At 39.3% G+C, this 25,367-nt stretch overlaps 1 protein-coding gene and 1 non-coding gene across 5 annotated transcripts in view; both read left to right on the top strand.

Moving 5' to 3' along the window:
* The window catches only part of SLC30A4 (solute carrier family 30 member 4), a 37,574-nt gene extending 22,519 nt beyond the window's left edge, over positions 1 to 15,055 (top strand). For 3 of the 4 annotated variants that reach the window (XM_010339507.3, XM_003928900.4, XM_039469454.2), the window contains 5 exons: positions 5,246 to 5,399; positions 6,935 to 7,136; positions 8,436 to 8,541; positions 9,297 to 9,431; positions 10,664 to 15,055. In XM_010339507.3, coding sequence (XP_010337809.1) covers positions 5,246 to 5,399; positions 6,935 to 7,136; positions 8,436 to 8,541; positions 9,297 to 9,431; positions 10,664 to 10,818 — 752 coding nt within the window. In that variant the 3' untranslated portion in view covers positions 10,819 to 15,055. Of the gene's footprint in view, positions 1 to 5,245; positions 5,400 to 6,934; positions 7,137 to 8,435; positions 8,542 to 9,296; positions 9,432 to 10,663 lie in introns of those variants that run through there. The other variant, XM_039469455.2, reaches the window with a different exon arrangement.
* Positions 4,120 to 4,223, top strand: LOC120364192 (small nucleolar RNA U13). Its single transcript, XR_005579533.1, has one exon. It is a non-coding gene; the product is annotated as a small nucleolar RNA U13 (small nucleolar RNA).
* Positions 15,056 to 25,367: the final 10,312 nt, after the last annotated feature.

A 25,367-nucleotide genomic window follows, 5' to 3' on the forward strand; every position in this document is an offset into this window, starting at 1 on the left:
AGCAGTATCTGAATATGACATTTCGGGAATTTATAGGAATCAGCTGAATTCCATTACAGTTCACTTCAGGCAGGCATTAGAATCTGTTGTCTGCTCATGTGGGTGAAAACTGTGGCATAGAGAACTGACTTTTCAGTTGTAGGCTGCCAGAGTAGAGTGGGCCTTGTAAGGGTGGGAGTGCTTCTGCCAAGGAGCTCTGTTCATGCCTTTTGTTTGACTTTCATTTCACTTAATCTTGAATGTAAGTTTGCCTTATCTGAGAGTGGACAAAAAGGTGATTTTTAAGTGGTTTAGTAAAATCACGGGAGTGTGGGGTTTATCAGATTTAGCATACTCACGGGATGCCTAATATGTCTGAAATATTGCATAGGACATACTTAAACTATTTGTTGTCTGAAATAAAAATTTAACTGGGCATCCAATATTATATCTGATAGACCTACTAGGGTAATTATAATTTATCATCCAAACCAGAACAGTTTTGGGAGCGAAATGAGGCCCTATTCATAATCATGCCAGGACAGCAAACATAAACTAGTGCTATCCTGGAAAAATTGGAAACTATAGACAACCTAATTGTATAAAGGGTTTTGAAGTAAATTTTAATTATGGGTTTTAAATTTTCGTTACCAAGCACAACTCTATGCCATTAACTTGTGTGGTTATGAATCTTTATAAATGTAAAATGTATTGCTTTGTAAAAATTTTTTTGAGTGACAGGGGGCTTGCTTTATCCCTTTGGCTGGAGTGTAGTAGTGCACTGTCATAGCTCACTGCAGCCCTAAACTCAAAGTGATCCTCCTGCCTCAACCTCCCAAGTAGCTGGGATGACAGGTATAAACTACCACAGTTAGTCAATTTTGGGAGGAGAAACAGGGTCACACTATGTTGCTCAGGCTTGTCTTGAAATGCTGACCTCAAGTGATCCTCCCCCACTTAGCTTCCGTAGTAGCAGGGATTACAGGTGTGAGCCACTACTTGCTTTATAATTTTTATTTTAAAATTTTGGTTAGGACACCTTAAAAATTATGGTGACCTAACTGCTAGCTTCAGTCTTAATACTGGTTAAAGTTCTCCTGGTGGTAGGAGGCTACCACAAATACATAAGATTCTACAGTTTCAAATTTTTTAAATTATTTCTTCTCTACTGTATTTATTTATTTATTACTATTTATTTATTTATTTTGAGACAGTCTCGCTCTGTCACCCAGGCTGAAGTGCAGTGATAAAATTTCAGCTCACAGCAACCTCCACCTCCCAGGTATAGGCAATTCCTGTGCCTCAGCCTCCTGAGTAGCTGGGATTACAGGCAGCTGCCAACACACCCAGCTAATTTTTGTACTTTCAGTCCATATGGAGTTTTGCCATGTTGGGCAGGCTGATCCTGAACTTCTGACCTCAGATGATCTGCCCAACTCGGCCTCCCAAAGTGCTGGGACTACAGGCATGAGCCATCGCACCCAGCCTCTTTACAGTATTTTCGTATGTTTACTTTACCATCAGCAGTTACAACTTTGACAAGAAATTCCATGTGTTTTCTTTTATTTGGCTTATGCCTTCTCTTTTAACCTATTTACTTTCTGTTTTTTTGGGATTAAGTAATAATCTGTTATTCATATTTAGCTTTATTTTCTTGTGTAGCCTTTTATTTTCCCTTGCTTAACCCTTGACTAATTTATTTCTACAAAATCATCCATAAATATTTCAATACCTGCTGTAAGTGAACTACTCTGCTAAGTACCACAGTAAATATGACATGGACTACAACTTGGACCATATCCTAAAGAATGTATAGTCTGTACTTAATCCAGAGGTCACACCATAGCTTTGTATATTTCGTTAGGAGTTTTCTCTTTTTCATCTTATATCTCTTTTTAAAATATATTAATATAACTCTTTCAAAGTATGATTATCTGTATGTTAGGAATAGGTATTTCATGGTTTTTTAATAGAAATGGTATGTTTTTGTTCTCATATCTGTTCTGTTGATGCACAGGTTTTTATAGTTTTGACTACATTAATTAGGTGTCTTCAGGAAAGAGCCTGTAATTGCTAGATAAGTTTTTTTGTTATAATTTATACATTGGAATGAAAATGTGTCAAAGTTCAATATACTTAAACAACTTTTGAGCAGTGAGTTATTCCACATAACAGTTTTCCAGATTATCTTACCTTTTAACACTTACAGAGAATTAATGTCAGGTTTCTCTAAAGGAAAATTTTTCTTTAAATTATTTTCTTGCTTTTATTGTTTGAGGGTCAATGCTTGTTTCATGTAATAACGTTAATTGTTTTTAAATATACTTCACATTGCTCTTTCTGTTATTTTGAAAAGATATAAAATTATTTTGCTTTATATTTACATGGTAGAAAATTCAGATGATAAAAAAGCATATATAGGGCAAGGTCATCCCTGTCTCCCAGCCACCAGTTGTCCTCACCCAAGATAACCAGATTGTTTTTTTGTTGTTGTTGTTGTTGCTGTTGTTTTTGAGGAGTCTCACTCTGTCACCTAGGCTGCAGTGCAGTGGCACAGTCTCGGCTCACTGCAACCTTTGCCTCCCAGGTTCAAGCAATTCTCCTGCCTCAGCCTCCTGAGTAGCCGAGACTACAGTTGCATGCCACCACGCCCAGCTAATTTTGTATTTTCAGTAGAGACAGGGTTTCACCACGTTGGCCAGGATAGTCTCGATCTCCTGACCTCGTGATCTACCCACCTCAGCCTCCCAAAGTGCTGGAATTATAGGCGTGAGCCACTGCGTCCAGCTGATAACCAGTTTTTTATGAGTATTTTGTATAATGCTTCTAGAGATTGCATTTACAGATGATTATTTTTATATTCCTTTTTTTTTTTTTAACACAAATGGTAGCGTCATACACAGTCTCGATCTCCTGACCTCGTGATCTACCCACCTCGGCCTCCCAAAGTGCTGGGATTATAGGCGTGAGCCACTGCGCCCAGCTGATAACCAGTTTTTTATGAGTATTTTGTATAATGCTTCTAGAGATTGTGTTTACAGGTGATTATTTTTATATTCTTTTTTTTTTTAACACAAATGGTAACGTCATACACAGTTGTGTACTTTGCTTTTTCCAGATAATGCTATGTGTGGAGCATTATTCCTTACCAGAATAAGCTTTTTTATTCTTCTTTTTACATGCATGGTATTACATGTTACAAGGTCCCTACTAATCACTTTTTTTTGTCGTTTCCAATAATTTGCTATTATATACAACATTTAATGAATAGCCTTCATGAAGGCATGAATATTTACATGCCTTAAAAAAGTTTTTTTAGTCCAAAAGTAATATGCATTTATGGTAAAAACTTAAAACACTTCAAATATTACCTAAAAGAATACAGGGAAAAGTAAATCCCCTAAACTTCTAGTACCACTTTCCAAACGTAATACTTCCTTGTGATTATCAATTTATTTGATTTTTGTTTTTCTTTTTTTGAAAGTAAATGTCTGTGTGGTATCCCCACTATATGTGTATAAATCATGTCTTATGAAGTTCCTCTTCAGTGGACATTTAGGATGTCTCCAGATATTTTTTTGGATACTATAGGCAATACTACAGTGAAAACATTGTACATATCTTTGCACACATGGAGGTGTTTCTATCAAGTAGAGTCCTAGAGGTAGAACTATTAGATGAAGGAATGTGTATGTTTTAAGTTTTGATTAGTTTTACCAGTTGGCTCTCCAAAAAGGTAATACCATTTGATGCTTCCACCAGTAGATCCTTGCTATCTCTGGCTATTATCAAACTTTTGATTTTCAAAAAAAATTTGCCAATTTAGTAGGAGGAAATAAATCTTATTCCTGTTTGAATTTCATTTATTATGATATATTAAGGATTTGGCCATTTCTGTTTACTATGAATTACTATTGATGTCCTTTAGCCATTTTTTTTATTATTGATTTCTTTCTTTTTTTTGAGACAGGGTCTCACTCTGGAGACCAGGCTGGAGTCTAGTAGCACACAGTTCACTGCAGCCTCGACCTCCTGGGATTAAACAATCCTCCCACCTCAGCACCCCAAGTAGCTGGGACTACACACACTCACCACCATGTCCAGCTAATTTTTGATATTTTTTTAGAGATAAGAGTCTTAATCCTCTTATGGTTCATAAGTGTGATAATTGGGTGTTCACATACATGTGTGAGATGTGCCACCCTGGAAACTTGTTCCAATGTTGGCACATTATCCATTTGACATGAAGGGAAGGAAAAAACAAAGAGAGATGGAGTTTCACCATGTTGCCCAGGCTGATCTCAAACTCATGGGCTCAAGTGATCCTTCCATCTCAGCCTCCCAAAGTGTTGGGGGATTACAGGCATGAGCCACTGAACCTGGCCTATTACTGACATTTGAGTGTACTTTTTAATATCAAGAAATGAGTCTGTGGTCACATATGTTACAAGTCTTTTCTCTCATTTTGTCATTTTTTACCTTGCGTGGTAAAAATATACATAATGATCTGTAAATATACATAATTTGACTCTGGAGAGAGATGAGTAGAGGATGGGGAGAGGTAAGGGTAAATTAGTGGAGGATCCATATCCGTCAAGCTGCTAAACACTTGTTTTTTCTATACATGCTAAACACTTTTTAAATAAGAAAAACGATTAGCCAGGTGTGATGGCATGTGCCTGTAGTACCAGCTACTTGGAGGCTGAGATGGGAGGATCACTTGAGCCTGGGAGATCAAGGCTGCAGTGAACCATGATCATGATCAGGCCACTGCACTCCAGCCTGGGTGAGAGAGTGAGGCCCTGTCTCAAAAAATAAGAAAAATGACGACGTGACAAGGCTGGGCACAGTGACTCACGCCTATAATCCCAGCACTTTGGGAGGCTGAGTTGGGTGGATCACTAGGTCAGGAGTTCAAGACCAGCCTGGCCAAGATGGTGAAACCCCATCTCTACTAAAAATACAAAAAATTAGCAAGGCATGGTGGTGCATGCCTGTAATCCCAGCTACTTGGAAGACTGAAGCGGAGAATTGCTTAAACCTGGAAGGCGGAGGTTGCAATAAGCGGAGATCGTGCCACTACACTCCAGCCTAGGTGACAGAGGGAGACTCTGTCTTAAAAAAAAAAGAAAGAAAAATGGCGTGACAAAAATTATATAAGAATTTTATCTCCTTAGAGGAAAGAATATTAAAAAGACTTATTTCATTGGACGAAGTATAATAACCATACTGAAAATGTATTTGTTACATATATTTTTTCCTCTAGAGGTTTTGTCAGCTATGATTAGTGTGCTGTTGGTGTATATACTTATGGGATTCCTCTTATATGAAGCTGTGCAAAGAACTATCCATATGAACTATGAAATAAATGGAGATATAATGCTCATCACCGCAGCTGTTGGAGTTGCAGTTAATATAATGTAAGCTCTGTTTTTTTCACATTAATGTTTTCAAGTACTGTGAACTCAGAGACAATTGCATATGCATTTAGTAATGTGCAGTGATATTTTGATATTTTAAAAATTATATAGACCATTAATTTTTCTTATAAATGAAACACTTTGGACATTATAAATTCCTAATTAATTTTCTCAGGTATATTGGAGATTGAGTCAAAATTATGAATTTAAGTAGGACAAAGTTGTTTGTTGTTTAACTTTTAGAATACTTTTATGTTAACTAGATTTTTTTTCTTAAACTATCAATTTTTTTCCCTCAAAACTTCCCTAAAGGGAAGAAACTTTTGAAAGTTTAACTTAGGCCAGGTACAGTGGTTTACACCTATAACCCCAGCACTTTGGAAAGCCAGGGTGGGAGGATCACTTAAGCTCAGGAGTTCAAGACAGCATGGCCTAACATAGTGAGGCCTCATGTCTACTAAAAATAAAAATTAACTGGGCATGGTGGCTCATGCCTGTGGTCCCAGCTACTTGGGAGGCAGAAGTGGGAAAGTCACTTAAGCACAGGAGATCAAAACTGCATTGAGCTATAATTGGGCCTGGGAAACAGAGAAAGATCATGTCTCAAAAACAAAAAGAAGAAGTTATAATCATTTAGAATTAGGGTTAGCATTTTTTTTTCTGTAAAAGGCTAGATAGTCAACATTTTAAGCTTTGAGATCTATATATTCTCTTTTTTTGTTTGTTTTTCTTATTTCCTTCCCCCACCCCCTGCCCATATATTCTCTTTCAAAACTACTCAACACTGTTGTTATAAAACAAAAGCAGTCACACTTAGAATGTAAACAAATGAACATGGCTATGTTCCAAATGAACATGACTGGTTTTTTGTGGTTTTTTTTTTTTAATGTAAAAAAAAAATCAGTGAGCCAAATATTACCTGCCAGCCACAGTTTACCAGTCTGCCCTAGTGGCTTCTATTTGTACTTAGATTGAAATCAATTTTTTTGCTGTAGCATTGTTAATAAGACTGCATACCTCTACAGCTCATTTCTTGACACTTTTGCTCAGTTTATTCTGACCACAGTGGCTGTCTTTTCTTTTTCAAGTACAAGGAGCACATTTTCACGTTAGGGCCTTTGCTTTGCTTTGCTTCTGCCTAGAACCCTCTTCCACGACTTGCTTTCTGACCTCCTTCAGGTATCTGCTCAAGAGAAAATCTGAGAATCCTTCCCCTAACACTCTGCCCATCATCTCCATCCCCTTAAAATGCTTTATGTTTCTCCAAAGCATTTCACATTGCCTGGCTATACATTATGTATTTATTTGTTGGCTTCTCTGCTTTCTCTATTAGAACATAAGCTCTGCGGGGGTAGGGATATGTCTATCTTATTACCGTTTTGACCCCAGCACCTAGAACAGTACCTGATAAATAATAGGCACTCCAAATTTATTTAACAGGTGAGTTCCATGTACCTCATTAGTGTCTGACTAGTAACAAATGTTTTTGTCAATATTAGGAAAAATAATATTGTTTTCTTTTTTTTTTTTAACAGAATGGGGTTTCTGTTAAACCAGTCTGGTCACCATCACTCCCATTCCCACTCCCGGCCTTCAAATCCTCCTGCCATAGGTTCTGGGTATGAACGCAACCATGGGCAGGATAGCCTGGCAGTGAGAGCTGCATTTGTACATGCTTTGGGGGATTTGGTACAGAGTGTTGGTGTACTAATAGCTGCATACATCATACGATTCAAGGTAATATGATTGCTAATTTTTCTATTTGAAAATGTATTTAATTTCAACATGACAACTAAGGCTGATTGTCTTTTGTTAGTATACTGGACACCAGTGCCAGTTCTATTCATTTTACATCGATGTAAGTTTACTTGACCATCATTAAAGTTCTTTTGCTAGCAGTAAACAAAATTATATCACCTCACAGTGTAACTTATCTGTATTTGGCTTTTGTAGTGCCTTCACTGAATAACAAATTTTCTTTTTTTTTTTTTCCTTTGAGACAGAGTCTCAGTCTGTCACCCAGGCCAGAGTGCAGTGGCGCAGTCTTGGGTCACTGCAGCCTCTGCCTTTCAGGCTCAAGTGATTTTCATGCCCCAGCCTCCCAAGTAGCTGAGATTAGAAGCCCACGCCACCATGCCCAGCTAATTTTTGTATTTTTAGTAGAGACAAGGTTTCGCCATGTTGGCCAGGCTGGTCTCGAACTCCTGAGCTCAAGAGATCCACCCACCTCAGCCTCCCAGAGTGCTGAGATTACGACATGAGCCACCATACTTGCGCAGATAACTCAATTTTAAGTCTCATGATTGAATTGCTAGGTAGTGAAATGTGCTCTGGACTAAAAATCCAGAGATCTGGGTTGGTTCTAGTTTTGGCTCTGCTGTTAGTGCTTTGACCTTGAGAGCAAGTACCTCAACTCGAAACTTGAGTTTCTTCTTCATTACAAGGGGCTTAGACTAGTGGCTGCTAAAACTCTTTCCAGAGCTGGGTACAGAGCTGTACCTATGATCCCAGCTGAGGCTGGAGGATTACTTGAGCCCAGGAGTTCAAGACCAGCGTAGGCAACATAGCAAGAAATACACACACACACACACACACACACACACACACACACAATTCTTTTCAGCTCTGATATTCTAGTAGGCAACATAACAAGAAATACACACACACACACACACACACACACACACACACAATTCTTTTCAGCTCTGATATTCTAGTAGGCAACATAGCAAGAAATACACACACACACACACACACACACACACACACACACACACAAAATTCTTTCCAGCTCTGATATTCTAGATTTAGAGACAGCACAGGGAACAGTAGAACAAGTGATTACATTTCTGGAAATAGGTCCCACGAGGCAAGTAATGTAAATGTCTAGGACAAAGATGCTTCTCAATTATAATATCCAACTTTTAAAGTTATTCTATAGTCCTGCTAAAGAAAATCAATATTCCTTGCTTTGCTTTGTAGTCTGTTTTATGTCTGTCTATATTTAATCATAAATTTTTATCTGTTACTCTTTAGCCAGAATACAAGATTGCTGATCCCATCTGTACATACGTATTTTCATTACTTGTGGCTTTTACAACATTTCGAATCATATGGGATACAGTAGTTATAATACTGGAAGGTAAGATCTCATGATATCTTTATTATGAGTTTATTACTTCCCTAAAGCAGATTAGGAGTCGGGATATTCTGAATAGGAATTACATCTTTTGCTTTCTGCTAATACCTATTAGGCCATATAACAGTACCTTACATGTATATAACATGTAAGGATCAATGCACTTTCCCATCTCTTACCCATTTGACACTTAAAATAGTTAAGCAAAGTAGGTAAGGCAGATAATGTGGCAAATTATCTCCATTTACAGATAAGAAAATTGAGGTTCAGAGGGATAACATACTTTGGTTAAGGTCATGTTGCTAATAAACCATAGCACTAGGACAAAAATGCAACTCTAGGTAGGATTTCCTTAATTCCCACTTAACTTGTGACTTTGTTGTATTTACTGCATCCTTCCCTTAGTGATATGTGTAAACATGAAAATAAAAGTTCTCAACAATAGGTTTATCATCACTATATGTTTTTCTCTTTCCTTTTTTTTTTTGTCCTAGCTTGTCTGCTAATGAAGTATTCTGGTTTGATTGGCATTTCTTCTTAGTGAGAATGAATATGTTTTTAAAATATGTATTATATATATATTTTACATTTTTAATAAAAATATATGTGTACATGGTTTTCTTGAAGTATTAACATTTTAAAATATTTGTTTAAACTGAATTTAGCAAAGCCATTTGTTTTCTTTGAGAAATATCGGTAATGTAAAAGTTCTCTTTTTCCTAAATAAATTTTACTTATAAATTATATATTCCTAATAGGTGTGCCAAGCCATTTGAATGTAGACTATATCAAAGAAGCCTTGATGAAAATAGAAGATGTATATTCAGTGGAAGATTTAAATATCTGGTCTCTCACTTCAGGAAAATCTACTGCCATAGTTCACATACAGCTAAGTATGTTGCTGATGGTAAATGTGGGCCTGGGGTTTGGTGGAGTTCTGTCTTTGAAACTAAACATCCATGCGTATAATTATGTAGGAAGACTTATCTACTGATAAGATTTGTTTTAAGGGAGGGGTGAGGCTCTTTAAAGGGTAAGTTGCAGGTCAGTCTTGATACCAGAACAGTAATTTTTTTCGAGACTGAGTCTTGCTCTGACGCCCAGGATGGAGTGCAATGGTATGATCTCAGTTCACTGCAACCTATGCCTCCCATGTTCAAGCAATTCTTCTGCCTCAGCCTCCTGAGTAGCTGGGATTACAGGCTCCCCACCACCATGCCCAGCTAATTTTTATATTTTTAGTAGAGACAGGGTTTCACCATGTTGGCCAGGCTGGTCTTGATCTCTTGACCTTGTGATCTGCCCACCTCCCAAAGTGCTGGGATTACAGGTGGGAGCCACCGCACCCGACCCAGAACAATAATTTTCTATCTCTTTAGGATAAGATATTACAAATTGATTTTAACCTTCAGATTAAAGGTATTAAGAGTTTTTCTCAGCCAGGTACAGTGGCTCATGCCTGTAATCCCAGCACTTTCAGAGGCCAAGGTAAGTGGATCATCTGAGGTCAGGAGTTCAAGACCATCCTGGCCAACATGATGAAACTCTGTCTTTCCTAAAAATAAAAAAATTTAGCCAGGTATGATGATATGCGCCTGTAATCCCAGCTACTTGGTAGGCTGAGGCAGGAGAATCACTTGAACCCAGGATGCAGAGGCTGCGGTGAGCTAAGATGGGCCATTGCACTCCAGCCTGGGCAACAAGAGTGAAACTCCATCTCAAGGAAAAAAAAAAAAAAAGAACACTTCCCATGCTCTTTTCTACATAGGAAAAGCCAGATTTTTACCTTGTTATTTCTTATCTCACAGATTGATGCTATTGATGTTTTTTAATCAAAATAATACATGCATGAGGTTTACTTTTAATGTGCATAAGATCTTTTAATGACAGGTTATTGATGTCTGGTATTCTTTCTCTACCTGAGAGTAGACTGGAGAGGTTAGAATAATGAGAAGCAATTAAGGATGTATAAATTGACATACTTCTCTAACAGAATAGCTTAGAGAGGATAGAAATCAGACTGATCAAAATACATTCCCAATATATTTAGGGTTTTTTTTTTTCTGTATCTTATTAGAGGTGTAATTGTACAATGAATAGTAATGATATTTTCTTGACATTGCAGTTCCTGGAAGTTCATCTAAATGGGAAGAAGTACAATCCAAAGCAAACCATTTATTATTGAACACATTTGGCATGTATAGATGTACTATTCAGCTTCAGAGTTACAGGCAAGAAGTGGACAGAACTTGTGCAAATTGTCAGAGTTCTAGTCCCTAATTTTATATATTTTTGGGACTCCTGCCTTATTTATCCTGCAGTCACAGACTTGAGAGCAATAAATGCAAACCTAAATGAGAACACGGAATCCCTGACAGCTCTGTCCATATCAAGCAACAGTCTCTCAATTACAGTCACCCCAGCCTGACAGTGCTAGTCTCTGTTTCATGGTAAAATGAGACTTGGCCATAATTTTCAGATGAAGATGTTTCCCAAACACTATTTACAGAATGAGATGTGACTACACATACCTCATAGAAGACAATCCAAGATTATACTTCATTAATTTGACAGAGTATATGTCTTAAAGGAAGCATCAAGAATTCATTATTTCCATTTAAAAATACTTCTTAAGGGCTGGGTGCTGTGGCTCACGCTTGTAATCCCAGCAGTGTGGGAGGCCAAGGCAGATGGGTCATGAGGTCAGGAGTTCAAGACCAGCCTGGCCAACACAGTGAAACCCTGTCTCTACTAAAAATACAAAAAAATTAGCTGGGTTTGGTGGCAGGTGCCTGTAATCCCAGCTACTTGGGAGGCTGGGGCAGGAGAATCACTTGAACCCAGGAGGTAGAGGTTGCAGTGAGCCAAGATCGAACCACTGCACTCTAGTCTGGGCGACAGAGCCAGACTCCGTCTCAAAAAAAAGAAAAAAAAAAAAAAAAAATTAAGGCTATTTTATATTAAGCCAGTACTGGAAAACTGATTTTTTTTAATTATATATAATAATCTTGACACCCAGCTTCTGGAATTGCTGCTTTCTTTTTACAGAAATTACTACCCAACAGATTTCAGAAATTACTAGTAGTTATCCTGAAAGTGGAATAAGCATGTATTCCTAAGTGTTTCAGAAATTTTTTTATAAGTAAGTTTTAATGATATTGTTATGGTTATACTTTATAAACAGCCTTTTACAGATGCTACAGGGTTTTGAATCTCAAAGTTAACATTTTTGATTATTTGTAATCTTAGAACCAAATCTTTACATATTGTGGTCACTGTCATTAAATGATTTAGGAAATACTTTCAGTATTATTCTGAATGGCTAACATTAGTCTTAAACTCAAATTACTATTTGCTGATTTAAAATGAGATAAAGGAACAAGGATGGGGGTTGGAGTTTCAGGTTTATGTCTTCCCAACATCACTTTCATCATTCATGGAATTGTCTTAAAAAAGCAAGAGATTGCAAAATGTAAACAATGATCTCTGTCCCTTTAAGAACTGCCAACAGTTGGTACAAAAAGCGTCGTACATTGGTTCCTGCCTCCACACCAAGTCGACTGTGTAGAGGGCTCAGTTTATAATTCCCACCTTTCACATATAGTTTAACAACATTACTGCAGAGAGAATTTTATGTTTTATGATATGGGTTATGTTTTTTTTCTCATCCCTAAGAGGGGAAAAGGGTTATGTTTTATGATACATTTGATGTTTTATGATATGGGTTAGGGATTCTCTGTGCACTCCAGAAATCCTAAAATTCAATTTTGAGGGTTTCCAATAATATCATAGCAGAAATGCCCAAGGGGTTGGGGGAGGATATTACTTTGAAACAGAAATGTAAAGGATTTTTGACCTTATGTATGTGTGTGGTTTTGTTTTTGTTTTTGAGACAGTCTCACTCTGTCACCCAAGCTGGAGTGCAGTGGCGTGACCTCTGCTCACTGCAACCTCTGCCTCCTGGGTTCAAGTGATTCTTCTGCCTGAGCCTCCCAAGTAGCTGGGACTACAGGTACACGCCACCACCCCAGCTCATTTTTTTGTATTTTTAGTAGAGATGGGGTTTCACCATGTTGTTCCTGTCTGGTCTCGAACTTCTGTCTTCAGGTGATCTGCCCACGTCCCAAAGTGCTGGGATTACAACATGAGCCACCATGCCTGGCCTGTATGTGTGTGTTTTAAAGCAAAGCACTAGATAGGGATGGACATTAAATCTGTGTTGCAGGGAAACTAAACATAGAGGTTTCCAAACTGAAGGCAACCTAATTTGTAAATGCCTGTGTTAAAGATGCAGCTTGACTGGTCATGTTTCATTTCACAGCCATTGGTTTTCACATTACCTTTTATGCACATTTAGAGTACCTTTTCTACAGTGACAGTTTCTTACACCAAGAATGGATATGGTTCTTAGGCTCCTCTAACAATCAGAGTAGAGTAACAATGTACCAGGCAATTGTGAGTTGAAATTCTAGATAGGCATGCCAATGACTTAATATAAATGAAGAATAGGAAACATTTCATCTTCTTACCAAGTACCTTACTGTAAGTAAACCTAACGTAAGAAAACTCAGATTTACCTGTAAGATTGTTGGGAGTTAATGCTGTCAACAAAAGGATTGATGGTCCCGCTAATGGAACCCAGTAGGCATTTGTTGAATTGAACTGAAAATTTTTGTGGCCAGACACAGTGGCTAATGTCTGTAATCCCAGCATTTGGAGAGGCCAAGCTGGGAGTATCCCTTGAGGCCAAGAGTTCAAGACCAGTCTGGCAACATGGGGAGACCCTGTCTCTACAAAAATATAAAAATTAATCAGGCCTGGTGGTGCACACCTGTAGTATCAGCTACTTGTAAAGGCTGTGGCAGGAGAAGTGCTTAAGCCCAGGAGGTTGAGGCTGCAGTGAGCTGTGTCCACACCATTGTACTCCAGCTTGAGCAACAAAATGAGACCCTGTCTCAAACAAAGAGAAGGAAAAGAAAATTTACACGATGGGATTTCTATTGTGAAGTCATTTAAAATAATGACTTGAATTTCTCAGAAATTTCAGGAACATATGAACTATTTAAATCAAAATGTTGTTACATATAGAAAGCAAGTCGGAATAAATGAGAGCTATTTCAGTGGACATCTGGACATATGTATGGACTTTGAGTATCTGGCAAGTAAAAAGGAAAAAAAAATTCATCATACCCTAATCATTTTTTCATATCTATTGAGCTTGTTTCTTATAAACGTTTCTTTATCTTAGGGAGAGGTATCTGGCTTTTCATACCGACCTGTTCCTTAAAAGTGTATTTGATAAGCCAAGCGTGGTAGTTCACACTTGTAATCCCAGCACTTTGGGAGGCTGAGGCGATTGCCTGAGGTCAGGAGTTCCAGACTAGCCTAACCAACATCGTGAAACGTCTCCACTAAAAATACAAAAAATTAGCTGGGCGTGGTGACAGGCGCCTGTAATCCCAGCTACTGGGGAGGCTGAGGCAGGAGAATCACTTGAACCTGGGAGGCGGAGTTTGCAGTGAGTGGAGATCGAGTCATTGCACCTCAAGCCTGGGCAACAAGAGTGAGACTCAGTCTTAAGAAAGAAAAAAATATATATTTGATAAAACAAGCTAAAATTAATTTGCAGATTGAATTTTTTTTTCTTTTAAGATGGTGTCTCACTGTCACCCAGGCTGGAATGCAGTGGCACAATTTCGGCTCACTGCAGCCTCTGCCTTCCAGGCTCAAGTGTTCCTCCCATCTCAGCCTCCCAAGTAGCTGAGGCCACAGACGCACCAGCACACACCCGGCTAATTTTTTGTATTTTTGGTAGACACAGGGTTTCTCTATGTTGCCCAGGCTGGTCTTGAACTCCTGAGCTCAAGTGATCTGCCTGCCTCAGCCTCCCAAAATTCTGGGATTATAGGCATGAACCACTGCACCCAGCCAAAAAGAATCCTTTTGTAAAATACAGAAACACTGAGAACTTTTGTAAATCTTTTCTTCTTCTTTTTTTTTTTTTTAATGAGATTGGGTTTTCCTATGTTGCCCAGGCTGGTCTTGAACTCCTGGGCTCAAGAAATCCTCCCACCTAGGCCTCCCAAAGTGCTGGGATTATAGGTGTGAGCCACCCCACCTGGCCATGAAAACTTTTGTTAATCGTAACTGTTGTGTTCTGCTTAAAGTGAGGTACACATAAAGTTTCCTGTGCTTTTTTTATTTTGTAGCAAGAACTACATATTTTGTATCTGTACCTTACTGAGTCTATGAGATTTGAGAATTGATAGATTTCAGTTTTTGTAATGTAACAAAACCAAGAGAAAAGGACGTTAACTTAGCAGATAGGAGATAGGACCAAGGGCTAAACGACTTCTGACAGAATGTTTGGTCTATCCTTAACTCGTTGAGCTACAACCATGCATTACACTTCGCAGCTGAGCTATCGAAGAACTCTATGCCCTGTGAAAAGCAGTGGCTGTCTCACAACAAAGTGGAGACAATCTAGTAAAAAAAAAAAAAAAAAAAAAAAAAAAAACTGAAAGAAAGAAAAGCAGTGGCTGAGTTGGATGAACACAGCATTGTTAATTTTGCCCTGGGAAAACCGATTATGACAGGACCACAGACCACAACATAAAAACTTGGCCGGGCGCGGTGGCTCAAGCCTGTAATCCCAGCACTTTGGGAGGCCGAGGCAGGTGGATCACGAGGTCAAGAGATCGAGACCATGGTCAACAGGGTGAAACCCCGTCTCTACTAAAAATACAAAAAATTAGCTGGGCATGGTGGCACGTGCCTGTAATCCCAGCTACTCAGGAGGCTGAGGCAGGAGAATTGCCCGAACCCAGGAGGCAGAGGTTGCGGTGAGCTGAGATCGCGCCATTGCACTCCAGCCTGGGTAACAAGAGCGAAACTCCGTCTCAAAAAAAAAAAACAAAAAACTTGTCAGTATTTTGGTGTGATATATTTTAATTAATATTTGCAAATAACGTACATAAACCTGTGTTTCACAACTGTGGCTGGATGCAGCCTTTTGACCTGTTTCAGGAAAAGACCTATTATTCCATTTACAGTTATGCTGCCTTAGAAACATAATGGGAGTGTAATTGAAGAAAGCTTATTTCAGAAGGTTTTGATATGCAGAACTGGAAGCTATTGTAATTCCTGCATACATTTCCATTGGCTATGCCTTATGTAATGTGAGTGCAGAGTTTTCACAACTTACAGTTCCTATCAGTGTTTTTTGCCACTGACATCACTGGGTTTCTCATTTTACTGTTTTCTTCTCAACTTTGGATGCTTTATTTCCATTCTCTAAAACTGAGTTTCTTGCTCTTATGAGACTCTTGAACCCAGGTGTTCCACCTGACAGTGTTTGTCTTTGGTAGATTTTCAGAATAGACACAGTCAAGATCAGACACGTGAGCTTCTCTCTCATTTTAATGTGAGGAAAACCATCTTTCAGAGACAAGGCACCACTTAGAAATGTATTTCCAGGTAGGAAAGAACCTTTTTAAAATGGCTGGTTGTTCCTGATCCAGATTCCTCTGCACACTGGACTGCATAGAGTAAGTGTGGTAGACAAAGAGATGACACTACACAACCACCGGTAAACATCATTGCTAAGAACACTCTGGGTCGTGTTTCTCAGATAGCCACTCTCACAGCTTTTGTAGACTTAATCATTTGATTCTGAAGCATAATTAGCTAAATTTATTTTCCTTTTATGCATTTATGTTAATTAGTTCAACATAATGTGTTCTTACAAAACATGAGCCCCTTTGAAATAAGTTTTTTAGGAAAATTTTGCTGTTGGCTCTGAATTGTATACAGCAAATTTAAAGTTAGAGTGTTTCCTAGATACAAGATTAGTTCATTTGGTTCAGTTTGTCTTTGAACCAGGCCAAGCTCATGAGCCAGTTGGGTATTAGTCACAAATGAACAGTCACACATCACTATATGCTATGTTGAGGTGGGAGGCAAGTCTGATCTCCAAATAATTGATGAAGCTTAATAGCTCTGTAGCCAAAATACCTTTGCAAACCCTAACTCCAGCTGTGTCATGTGAATCTTGACAGCCAGGGCTTGAGATGTGTTCTACTGATTGCCAATCAGGTATATTATTTGTGATGTTCATGGGAGCATGCAAATTAGAAACAGTGTTGTGGGAGTTCCTCAGTATTGAACTGTATGTTTGCACTCGGGCCAGCCAGTGATTCAGTTCTCACTTATAAAGGGTTTAACCTGCTCTTCCAATCACTGAGGACCAATTTGATTTTTTATAAAATTGGAAAACATTATGGAGACTTCCCCAGTTAAATCTATGACAGTGTCCATTTAAATAGTGCAATTTAGTATATTCTGAAATAACTGCAACACAAAACTGAAACGTGCCAGTATGTCATCTTTCTGCCTGGAAGATACTGTATATTTGGAAAGTTTATGCTTCTCTAAATAAATACATGTTATTAAATACGCCATATCACAGCTTAAGAAATTGTATATACTTTATCATATGCCCTTTCAGAAACCAAGTATTTTGCATATGGTTGATTTTAGAAAGATTTTGAAGCTGGGGTGTGTCCATGTTAATTAAGATCAAAGTATAAATATATATATATGTACTGTATTTGCAACTTTCAAATTGTAATTTCCTATACATTTATTAAAATGTTGTTTTGTCATGTGGTTTATTAAATAAAAATGTACAGTCCCTTAAATGTCTGCTCTTTTTATTAAGTAATGTTAGTAGGCCTAAAAACATTGTTCTTAAAAAACAAAAGAAAATCTATTATAACCTATCTAGTTTTATAATGTCATTTTATAATCTCCTCTTAGATGTTTAAGAAATAAAACTGAAAAAAATCTTCTAGATAGTATGGAAAGATTTGTTAAAAGAATCTTTCTCTTTTGATATGAGTCACATGCAATGTCTCTCCAGTCCCATCAACAGTGGCAGAAAGGAAGGAAAGCAGCCACTGTGAAATAGACTGGTGAGGCCCACAGGGAAGTCTGAGAGTAAGAGCCTGGACCAGTCCACACTATACCTCCCAGGCCAAATCTGGCCTGCAAGCCTGTTTTCTTTGGCCAAGAGCTAAGCATGATTTTTACATTTATTAAAAATAAATCACTGGGTGCAGTGGCTCACGCCTGTAATCCTAACACTTTGGGAGGCCAAGGCAGGTGGATTGCTTAAACCTAGGAGTTCAAGACCAGCCTTGGCAACATGGTGAAACCTCATCTCTACAAAAAATACAAAAATTAACTGGGCATGGTGGCACATGCCTATAGTCCCAGATACTCGGGAGGCTGAGAGATGGGAGGATAGCTTGAGCTCAGGAGGTCTAGGCTGCAGTGGGCCATGATGGTGCCACTGCTCTCTAGCCTGGGTGACAGACCCTGTCCTCCCCTCCCCCCAAAAAAAACCAGAATAATATTTCATGGCATGTGAAAATTATACGGACTTTAAGTGAATTTCTGTATCCATAAAGTATTACTGGAACACAACACACTCATTCAGTTACATATCGTCTATGGCTGCTTCCATGCTATTGTGGAGAGTTGCATAGTACCATAAAATATTTACTGTCTGGTGCTTTATAGGAAACATTTACCAACCCCTGGTGTAGACTGTTTAAGACTGTAACATAAGGATGCAGTGAGGTCTTCTAGAGCCTGCTTGCAAGTTTTCGTGACTGGTATATCTGAAGCCACCTGAGTCACCAAAGGTTCTTTCTTACTTTTACCTTTTTTTTCTTTTTAATCTTCCTTTGGGTTCGGGGCAGAATGTAAGAAAAGAGTAGCAAGTTTCAAATATTCATGTGCCGTATGCTAGCAAAGCACTTTTCTTACTAGAACACCGTGATCACCAGGATCGTTTAAGTATACTTTTCAACATAAAAGCTTGTTCAACTGATTTTCAGGTTTTTCACTTGTTATAACAAAAAGTTAAGAAAATAAAAATATGTGTAGAGCACCTTATGTAATTTTTGCCAACTAGAAGCTCACAAATGATGTTCTTTTTTTTTTTTTTTCAGACGGAGTTTCACTCTTGTTACCCAGGCTGGAGTGCAATGGTGCTATCTCAGCTCACTGCAACCTCCGCCTCCTGGGTTCAGGCAATTCTCCTGCCTCAACCTCCTGAGTAGCTGGGATTACAGGCATGCGCCACCATGCCCAGCTAATGTTTTGTAATTTTTAATAGAGACGGGGTTTCACCATATTGACCAGGATGGTCTCGATCTCTTGACCTTGTGATCCACCCGCCTCGGCCTCCCAAAGTGCTGGGATTACAGGCTTGAGCCACCGCACCCGGCACAAAGGATGTTCTTTAAGGTTTTCAGTTTCCTAGCAAAAGACAGCAATATTTAGAAACAAGTAATAAAATATAGTTGGCCAGGCACGGTGGCTCACACCTGTAATCCCAGCACTTTGGGAGATCGATCATGAGGTCAGGAGACCGAGACCATTCTGGCTAACATGGTGAAACCCCAACTTAAAAAATATATATATATATATATATATATATATATGTATATATATAGTTGTAAATAGGATATACTAGTAAAGAGATTGAGCTTGTAATCCCAGCACTTTGGGAGACTGAGGCAGATGGATCACTTCGAGCTCAGGAGTTGAGCTCAGTCTGGGCAACAGTGGTGAAACTGTTTCTACAAAAAAAAAAACCCATTTCTACAAAAAATACAAAAATTAGCCAGGCATGGTGGCATGTCTGTAGTTCCAGCTACTCAGGAGGCTGAGGCTGGAGAATCACTTGAGCCTGGAAGGCAGAGGTTGCAGTATGCTGAGACTGCACCACTGCACTCCAGCCTCGGTGACAGAGTGAGACCCTGTTTGTTAAAAAAAAAAAAAAAAAAATTATACACATACATATACTAATAAAGATGGATGTTACATATTATTTGATTATCTACCTAGCTATATTTCTGTTTTGATGTGTCATTTTTTTGGTCCATGTCAGATGTTAAAATAAATACTAATTTGGGGTAACAAGAGTCTTACAAGCTATTTTTTATGCTAAACTTTAATATATTCATAGAATAATACTTTTTGGTTACATTTCAACTCCAACTATGGTCCCATAATAATTGCTATAAGCTATTGTGGAGAGTTATAAGCACAAATAGGAAGTAGGAAGTCTTATGACAAAATACAATCTCTATGTGAGTCATGTGTTTAAGATAGGAGGTTTAAAAATCCAGCATCAGTGACATATCACCAAAGATAACATTTTCAAGCAGCATTTTGGTTTAACAGGCTACTGTGTAATTTTTACAGAGCACTACCAAAATTAAAGTTTGGTCCATGGGTCTTACCCTATAAACATGAGGAGGATACTCTGAGTTATCAAATTGCTTGCATGTCTCCTGGACTTAAAAAAGGTTTTTTGTTTTTCTGGTTTGATTTTCAAATTCCTATTGTCTGTGTTTCGCTTGCCAGTTTCTGCACATTGGTTTGTGGTTAGTTGGTATTTAAAAAAAAAAAAACAACACTTTGTCACTTCAACAAAATGCCAATGCAATGGAAAAATGTGTCGGGGGTAGTTTTTCTCCAAAATATATGGAGCTAATTCTTGGTAAGAGAGTAGGATTTTTTATAACTGGAAAATTTTAGAGACCTCATGAAAGCAAGGCTAGCCCTGAGGCAAGACAGATCATCTCTGCTCCCTTGACTCTCCTAGCATTTGAAGATCTGACCCCACTTCCTTTCCAGAGGAAACTGCTAACAGCTTAAATGGTTACAGCTGTTAAATGGTTACACTTTGAACAGTGATCACAGCGACTGTTTCACTTCAGTCAGGGCATGAAGGACTGAGGTGAAGGTAAGAAATGTTTCCAGGACTTCCATTCATTAATCCATCTTACTCACCTTCGAAGACTATGGGGCAATTCCTAGTTCCAACACATTCTTTCTCAGTTTACAACTTGACTGGAGTTTCAGTGTTATCAGAGCCGAAGTCTGTTCCATCCTCTTTTTACTTTATGTATTTTCCAAAGTCCAGGATATTTTTTATACCCTAAAATAAAGTGTTATATAATGTAGTATATTAGTCAATGATATGTATTTGGTTTTAGAAGTGTTTCTCAGCTGGGCATGATGGCTCACACCCATAATCCCAGCACTTTAGGAGGCTCAGGAGGGAGGATCACTTGAACTCAGATGTTCAAGATCAGCCTGGGCAACATGATAAAACCGCATCTCTACAACAAATTAGCTGAGTACAGTGATACGCACCTGTAGTCCCAGGTACTTGGGTGGCTGACGTGGGAAGATCACTTGAGCCCAGCAGGTCGAGGTTGCAGTGGGCTGAAATTGTGTTGCTGCACTCCAGCCTTAGTGACAGAGTGAGACCCTAACTCAAAAAATGAAAAGTGTTTCTCATATTTAAGATATCATGACACTGAAATTTAAACATCTCAAAAAGTTGGTTCAGGCCAGGTGCAGTAGCTCACACCTGCAATCCCAGTACTTTGGGAGGCTGAGGTGGGTGGATCACCTGAGGTCAGGAGTTTGAGACCAGCCTGGCCAATATAGCAAAACCCTGTCTCTACTTAAGAAACCAACATATAAGCTGGGCATGGTGGCAGGTACCTGTAGTCCCAGCTACTCAGGAGGCTGAGGCAGGAGAATCGCTTGAACCCAGGGGATGAAGGTTACAGTGAACCAAGATGGTGCCACTGTACAGCATTCCACCCTGGGCAACAGTGAGACTGTAAAAAAAAAAAAAAAAAAGTTGGCGTGTTTGGAAATGGTTTTTCCTTTTTTTTTTTTTTTCTTTTCATAGGCAAGGTCTCACTCTGTCCCCAGGCCATAGTGGTGTGATCTTGGCTCAATACAGCATCAACCTTCCTGGTTCAAGAGATTCTTGTGCCTTAGCCTCCTGAGTAGCTGGGATTATAGGCATGCACCATCACACCCAACTAATTTTTATATTTTTAGTAGAGATAGGGTTTCACCATGTTGCCCAAGCTGTTCTTGAACCCCTGGGCTCAAGCAATCCAATCATCTTGGCCTCCCAAAGTGCTTAGGATTGCAAGACCGCACCCAGCAGAAATGTTTTTTTCTGATGTGAATTGAGACTTTGTAAATGCCATCCATTTTATAATTATTTAACCAAAGATTGACCTATGAAGACCATCTCCTTGCCACTGAACATGCTATGAAATAGAACACACAATTGCTGTGGAAAAGTTTGTTTTTGTTTTTTTTTTTAAGTTAAACAGGAAATAAAACAATATTTTTGGAGGGCATTTTGGGCCATAGCCTCACTCTTATAGATAGAAGATCACACTTGTCTCCCATTAGGAAGAGCTTCAGAAACTATGACACAGAGGATGAAGTCTATCCTCTCGGTAATGACATACAAAGTCCTGATCTGGTCACTGCTTACCTCGCCACTCTCCACTCCCAGGCTTTCCCACCACCACCAGCCTCCCTCCCATGTGTCGGCCATACCAAACCATAAGCAGCTTTTGGTTAACCAGGGAAATCATTGCTAACACTTACTGAGGCCTGACTGCATCCAGATACTGTGCTGTGCACTTTGTTTTATTTCATGCTCATGATGGTAATGTGAGGAACACTGTCATTCTCACCAGGAGGGTTTAAGTGACTTGCCCAAAGTCGTCTAGGTAGAGTTGTAATGCAGGAATAGAAAGCTACAGACAATGCTTAAGTTATAACTAGTAATATGTAATATAAAAGGGATTCACTGTAGATTAACGTAGGTCAAATCACAGGTTTTAGATAACAGACATATAAACATAGTGGAAGTATAATACTTTAGGTGTAGGAGATTTCACTTCCATTTCATACCTGATCTTTTTTGTGAGAGGGTGGGGCAGTTCCATGTTACAGTCAACAGGTACCCACTGGTCATAGCAGTCCCCCAAATCTTCAGCCAGTGAACACATGGTTTTGGGAAAGGGAAAAGAGGCTAAATCAGGGAGAGGATGCTGTGCCTACAACTGGGCCATCATCAGGACAGGATGGAGACAGAAGAAAATAGCTCAGAAATGCTACATAGAGTGTGTGAAATGAAATGAAACAAACACATAAGCCTCTGGTAATTCACAGAAACACCCAGGAAGGCACTAGTTTTCACAAGTCACAGAATTAGAGGTTAAAATTGATCTCATCTTGTTTGAGGAGTGCGTAAGATCCAGCTGATAATCTGGGTTAGTTACTAGGTAGCTCCAAACCAAACTACCTAGTTGCTAGGTAGATGTTTTCATTGTGAGCTCACACAGAGTCAGGCACTCAGCAGGCTGCCTGGGTTTCCATCCTGGCTCTCCCTGGCAGTGAGATTTGGGAACAGTTACTGAAAGTTACTGTACTTCAATTTCTCTATCTGAAAATGGGGATAAGAATTGTCTCTACCTAATGTGACTTTTACAAGAATTAACTGAGATACCACAAATATACTGAAAACACACAAAACTGAAATGTTAGCTATTATTACAGCAAGTTGATTTTTCTTTCTTTTATTTGTTGTTGTTGTTTTTGAGATAGAATCTCACTCTGTCATCCAGGCTGGAGTGCAGTGGTGCAATCTTGACTCACTGCAGCCTCCGCCTCTGGGTTCAAGCAATTCTTCTGCCTCAGCCTCCCAAATAGCCTCCTGAATAGTGCACACCACCATGCCCGGCCAATTTTTGTATTTTCCGTAGAGACTGGGTTTTGCCATGTTGGCCAAGCTGGTCTCCAACTCCGACCCCAAGTGATCCACACACCTCGCCCTCCCAAAGTGCTGGGATTACAGGTGGGCGCCATCATGCTTAGCCACAAGTTAATTTTCACAAATACACTACCTACTATTATTTTTACTTGACTAAGTGAGCATTGTGCATCTTGCAGCTCGTCTTTGCCCCCTTCTTTACCTGGAAGATTTTATTCTCCAACTTCTGTACCTCAGAAAAACCAATAGTTCCTTAATGACTCCACTCCAGAAGCATCATCTCCAAAAAGGCTTTCCTGCTCCCGGATGCGAATGAGGCCTCCATGGTTTGGTGCCTCCATCATTTGGTCACAATGGAGAGCCATAGTGTCAATTACCCACAGCCCTGGGGTAGGGCCTAAGTCTTTGAATCTCCACTGTGGGAGACACAGTGAACATTCATAGGCTGCATGAATGTCCCACAGTTGGGGATTCATTAAATATCTATCTCTGCACAGAAAATTTTTCAAGAGCCCTAAGAACCCTCACTGCCAACGCTTTAACCTCTTTCCTATAATGTAACTGAAACCCTATCATAAAACTGCTCTTCTATAAAAATATTCTAGATTGGCCATCTCCCAATTACAAAGAATTGGGTTTTTATACTTAGAGTATGTGTAGTTATATACCATAGCTACACAAATCTTTGTGGTTGGTTTATCTCTTTAAGTTTACAACCAAAATTAGATACATTTCTGAAACATTCCAGACAATTATATAATTACAACTAAAAGTGATAATGGCCCGCAGTTATTATCACTTACAGAACTTGATAATCTCTCTCTCAGCCCCATAGTAGCACTGAGCTGCTTCAAAACAACTCTAGCCTTGCTAATGACAGCTTGTTTTTCTAATAACAGTTTTTTTTAAATGAATTAATAAGGTGACAATTTTGAGCTTGAAACTGTGGGAGAACTCACTACTTTTTTTTTTTAAGAGACAGGGTCTCACTGTCACCCAAGCTGGAGCGTAATGGTGGGATCATGGCTCACTGCAGCTGTGACCTTCCAGTCTCAAGCAAGCCTCCCACCTCAGCCTCCCAAGTAGCTGGGACTGTGGACATGCGCCACCATGCCCACCTAATTTTTTTTTTTTTTTTTTTTTTTTTTTTTTTTTTTTTTTTTTTGGTAGGGATGAGGTCTCCGTATGTTTCCCAGGCTGGTCTTGAATTTCTGGGCTCAAGTGATCCTCCTGCCTCAGTTTCCCAAAGTGCTGGGATTACAGGTATGAGCCAATATGAAAGTGGCTGACATTACTTTCAAAGTATGAATGGAGGCCGGCCACGGTGGCTCAAGCCTGTAATCCCAGCACTTTGGGAGGCCCAGGCGGGTGGATCACAAGGTCAAGAGATCGAGACCATCCTGGTCAACATGGTGAAACCCCGTCTCTACTAAAAATACAAAAAAGTTAGCTGGGCATGGTGGCGCGTGCCTGTAATCCCAGCTACTCAGGAGGCTGAGGCAGGAGAATCGCCTGAACCCAGGAGGCAGAGGTTGCGGTGAGCCGAGATCGCACCTTTGCACTCCAGCCTGGGTAACAAGAGTGAAACTCCGTCTCAAAAAAAAAAAAAAAAAAACCAAAATATGAATGGACTTAAAAATCAGTAATCTTTATCTTCACTGTTAAAATATTTAACCAAGTATATGTACATATATTGGATTAAGAGGCAGCCAGGCTTGGGAGGCCGAGGCGGGTGGATCACGAGGTCAATAGATCGAGACCATCCTGGTCAACACGGAGAAACCCCGTCTCTACTAAAAATACAAAAAACTAGCTGGGCGTGGTGGCGCGTGCCTGTAATCCCAGCTACTTAGGAGGCTGAGGCAGGAGAATTGCCTGAGCCCAGGAGGCGGAGGTTGCGGTGAGCCGAGATCGCACCATTGCACTCCAGCCTGGGTAACAATAGCGAAACTCCGTCTCAAAAAAAAAAAAAAAAAAAAAAAAAAAAAAAAAAAAAAAAAAAGAGGCAGCCAGGCACAGTGGTTCACACATGTAATCCCAGCATTTGGGAGGCCCAGGCAGGAGGATCACATGAGCCCAGAAGTTTGAGACTAGCCTGAACAATATAGTGAGACCCTGTATGTAAAAATGAAATGAAATAAGAGAAGAACTC

Source organism: Saimiri boliviensis, chromosome 2, assembly GCF_048565385.1.
Source record: "Saimiri boliviensis isolate mSaiBol1 chromosome 2, mSaiBol1.pri, whole genome shotgun sequence".
NCBI lineage: Eukaryota > Metazoa > Chordata > Mammalia > Primates > Cebidae > Saimiri > Saimiri boliviensis.